At 39.4% G+C, this 4,451-nt stretch overlaps 1 protein-coding gene across 17 annotated transcripts in view; it reads right to left on the bottom strand.

Moving 5' to 3' along the window:
- camk2d2 (calcium/calmodulin-dependent protein kinase (CaM kinase) II delta 2) overlaps positions 1-4,451 on the bottom strand; it is a 27,398-nt gene that overhangs the window by 5,112 nt on the left and 17,835 nt on the right. For 6 of the 17 annotated variants that reach the window (XM_008316980.3, XM_008316981.3, XM_008316979.3 and 3 more), the window contains 4 exons: positions 3,450-3,509; positions 1,212-1,256; positions 1,025-1,073; positions 522-620 (listed from right to left, as the gene is read on the bottom strand). In XM_008316980.3, coding sequence (XP_008315202.1) covers positions 522-620; positions 1,025-1,073; positions 1,212-1,256; positions 3,450-3,509 — 253 coding nt within the window. The remainder of the gene's footprint in view (positions 1-521; positions 621-1,024; positions 1,074-1,211; positions 1,257-3,449; positions 3,510-4,451) is intronic. The other 11 variants (XM_008316986.3, XM_017035434.2, XM_008316984.3 and 8 more) reach the window with 3 other exon arrangements.

The following is a 4,451-nucleotide window of genomic DNA, read 5'->3' as shown; positions in this document are numbered from 1 at the left end:
ATTTGAACAGACGGTGACAACTTTTTCCTCAATAAAACAAATTTTAAAAATGCCACACATATATTATATACATGCAGAATTTGACCACTGCATTGAACATTAGTATGGACTAATACAAGAGAGTTTTATTCAAAACCACCAAATGTGTGTTAAGCTCTGGTGGGCCACATAAAATGAGGTGGCGGGCAGGGTATGGCCCATGGGCCTTGAGTTTGATATAGGTGATTTCAGGAAACTGTATATTTGTGGCAGATATTATTTTTTTATTAGTAATTATGACAATAATTGTGGAATCAGAATATTTGTTGGACGGTTAGATGTCCAAAGTACATCCTTACAGAGTACACATGATATTAACAGCCTAAGAAAGTATTGGACTGGCACAGGTAGTCGTCCATGAAACACAGCAAGTACATGAAACGTCGACTGGAAAACTACACTCTCTACATGTTCATGAAGTGTTATCCAATTATGACATACTGTAGGAGAAAGTGTCACCTCCATCAACATGGAAGACTTACTCTGAACTGAGGAGGTGGGCGTCTGTCTGGAGTCAGACATCTGTGAGGAACGGCTCTTGGAGCTCAAGAGACCACTCACTAATCCGCCCAGACGAAGAGCTGTCGGACATGTTTGTGTGTGTTTATGTGTTGCGAGTGTGGGGTTGGTGAAGACAGGGTTTGTTTTAAGGTCAAGCGCCCATGGTCGGACATTCATTATTGTGGGAAATTCATTGACACATAAAAAAAAGGGAGGGGAGGGGAAACAGAAAAATGCATATTTAGTAATAACAAAATCAGCAACATAAGCAAAATGAAAAACTAGATACCCCACACACATTTCTTCATATTCTGTTGATATAAAGTAGAAGGAAGTTGATAAAGTGGGGAGGACAGAGTAAAGAAGAGCAGGGAGGAGTGTGTGGTGCAAGAAGAGACGGCAGCTGCCACAACGTCACACAATTGGTAGAAATCCATCAGCCTGACGAGAAGTGTTGGAGGAGAACTCATCACATGATCCTTACCTTTGACATCCTCGTCCTCTATGGTGGTGTTAGCGCTCTCCACAGACTCCTGAAGAATGAAGACACATGCACAAATATTAGCACTAGTTTCTGGTAAAGGGTACAGAAGCTGAGGAGCAGATTGGTGCTGCATCAAACCAGCACAGTGTTGGTAACTGAAATGACAGGAGCGGCTGTGATGTAATACCTTGTTCCCATCAACCGGGTTGTGAATCACAGTTGTCTGTGGTTCCTGGAGAAAACAGGCAAGAAAGAACACGTGGGAAACAGTTCTAAAAGTCAGATGGTCTAGTGTGTGTATTTATGGGATTTATTTATGGGTTTGGTAGTGAGTTGCGAATGTGAATTTTAATATTGGTGTTAGTTAACTCAGTAATTTTCGTATTATTAGCCGTCTATCTATCTATCCATTTAATGGAGGTTCCACAGAGAAGCATTTATCATGCCTGCTTTAAATATCTGCCTTACACCCAAAAGGTCCCAGTATGAGGAACCACATACTGAATATACAAAATACAATCAAATATTTTCTTTTGTTTTTCTTTTGAAAAAAAACCCCATCTTAAATCATATTTGATTGCTCCAGTCCATTCTGACTTTAATTCAATAAATATACTGTATTGACTGACCTTGGGTCTGGGGTCAATGCCAGAGGACATATTTCTAAAGATGTGCTTCAAACTAATAAAAAAATAGGTCAAATGATTGTTTTCTGCTATTTAAAAATGGGTATTTTCCAGTTATATAATTCTTTCTGAATTGAAAGTAAAAAAAAGTCCCTTTCTATTTTCAGAAAAACTGTTAAAACCCAAATCCTCTGAATAAAACCTCACAATGAGAGGATTCCATGTCCTTCGGTGGGTTAACACTCCTCAAATAAATGATCTGAGAAGAAAACCTTGGTGTTCTTAGTGAAAAAAATATCAAAACATTCACTTAGTAACTTCATCTCATTTGAATCATATCACCCAATTTTTTTTCATTATCATTTTCATTTATGTAAAAACCCCTTTCCCATTTCCTTTTGCTTTTCAAGAAATTGCTTTGGTAATCAGATATTTGTGATTTACAGGAATCACTCTGCATCTGTGTGTGTGTGTGTGTGTGTGTGTGTGTGTGTAAGACAAAGTGAGAGGACCATGCCATGTGCCTGTGTTCATGCGTAATCATCCAGACAGCGAATGAGAGCACAGAATGTTTTTGACATCATGCAGTGCAGCGATCATGTGACCTGACGTCGACACCCAGTCAGCAACAGACACCAGGAGCAAGCCAACCAGTGACGGTCACACACACAACACAGTCTACAGACCAGACATGCCATGCAAAGAGAAACTGGTCTGATAGTCAAACTGACAAACACATGCTTGAATTATTTTGCAAAACAACAAAATCTCGTTTAATGGCAGAGTTTTCATGCATCGTGTAGGTCTGCACAGACACAGGTAGACAGGAAGAGTTACTGAAGGGTCGGTGGGGGTGAGGTAAAGGTCGGCCCATGACTACAGATCTACCAACCTAATATCAAGAAAAGTCTGTACGCTTAAAAAACTAGAATCTCTCTCGCTGACTATATGAGATTGAACTGTAAAATGTGTCGGACAGAGATCTAGAGTCAGACTAAGGATGTTGCTGCATCCAAAAAATAAACTAAGATAATGTCATACAAAGATGGATTTTACATCTGGTTTCATTTCACTCTTGACTTCTCCTGACCAAAGTTCACTTGAGACGAAAGAAATGAAGGAAATGGTTCAGTGCAGCAAAAAAAAAAAAAATAGAAAAGAAAAAAAAGCAGAATCTAAATAACACAAATGCTGCAAGTATCCTGAGTTGACATTTGACTGAAATGTCAAATTTACAAACCAAGGAGATGTGACCTGAATTTGCCTCTGTCCCATTTCTTTCTGTGTGCTGCAAAAACCAGCTAATATTTAACACATCCCTAAAAACAATTTATTTTCTTCACGCTCTTTTTATTTATCTATTTATTTTCTATTGCATGTTTAGACAAAGGATACTACTGTAACCAAATCTGACCATTTTAAACATAAGGTTTTCAGCAAAAATCAACAAACTCAACCTAAACATATTTCTCATCCCTCATATCAGATGTGACATGGTCCAACATGCTGTGCATTCACCTCAGCCTTATTTGTGCTCTTTCATTCAGGGAAAGCCCCAAGTGGAGTCAGTTAAACATTTCACCAAGTGATTTTTTTCCCCTGTTGGTGGGTTTTTTCTGATCTTTGTTCCTGTTTAATATTTAACACGTAGGTTGAGACAAACAGAAACTGCTGTGACCCCCGTGTGAAAGGCTGAACCTGTACCTCCTCCACAGTGTGGCATGAGGTTGGGAGTTGTGGGGGTTTTACCGATGGAGGTGCGACTGTAGGTGAGGTCGTGTGTGTGTGTGTGTGTGTACCAGTGCAGGGGCAGGGCCAGTGTCTTTAGGACTGGTCACTGCGTTGGCCTTGTTGTTGACCTGCAGAGGGCAGTGTAGAGTGGACATGACACACACACTTTACAGACTCTCAAATGTGCACACACACACACAAGTATACAGACACACACACACTCGCTGTGCAACATTTCCAACCACAGAATCCCAGCACATGTTTCCTTAGTTTTACAGTCTACAGGACAAGAGCTGCTGATGCAGCGTTTTTCAACCGTCGGGTCGCAGCCATACGTGGGTTAGCCTGAAATGTCTACTTACTGATAAAAATATTTTTAAAATATTTTTTTAACATTATAATTTAAACATCACACACAATCGCAGCATCTCAAAGTTCAAATAAAATGCAGCAAAAAAAATGCTTGATTGACATTGCGATCACGTGACTGCACAAGTGACAGCTGTTAAAATGTCTCAAGGTGACCAGAAATTTGTGATGTCAAAATGGGATGACAAGCAAGATTTTTCTGTTATATGAGAGTGACACTGGTGTAAGAATGTTATCTTAGAAAATCGTATCTTTCTTTCTACACTCCAAAGTGAAATTATGCATAACAAAAAATAACTTTCTGTCATGTAAATTCTAATGTCTGTAATAACTAGTTTTTCTCTGTTTTTTTCCTCACTCTAAACACCGGTCACATAGCATAAGTAATAAGCAGAGCTAACATACATCAGAGTCTACCCCAGGAACAGAACCGCTAAAAAAAACTGAAGTAAGAATATATGAAAATATCCAGCCTGGCCTAAAATACATTCTCACACACACTTTCAGTCTAAAACTGTCAGCACAAGTGTATGTGGGTCTCCATACACATCTACAGCAAGCGCTGCTAACAAATTAGACCCAAACACAACAAAGTCTCACATAAATCCACGTGCTGTGCCAGGAAGTGATTGTGAAATCACACGCAGAAAAGAACAAGACCTGAAGCTTGGAGTGACTGTCCCTGAATGACGATGTTCGTT

The sequence above is a fragment of the Cynoglossus semilaevis genome, chromosome 9 (assembly GCF_000523025.1).
Source record: "Cynoglossus semilaevis isolate Cse_v1.0 chromosome 9, Cse_v1.0, whole genome shotgun sequence".
Classification (NCBI taxonomy): Eukaryota; Metazoa; Chordata; class Actinopteri; order Pleuronectiformes; family Cynoglossidae; genus Cynoglossus; species Cynoglossus semilaevis.
Note: the sequence above shows the minus strand (reverse complement) of the source record. Positions and strands in the feature narration are given on the sequence as shown.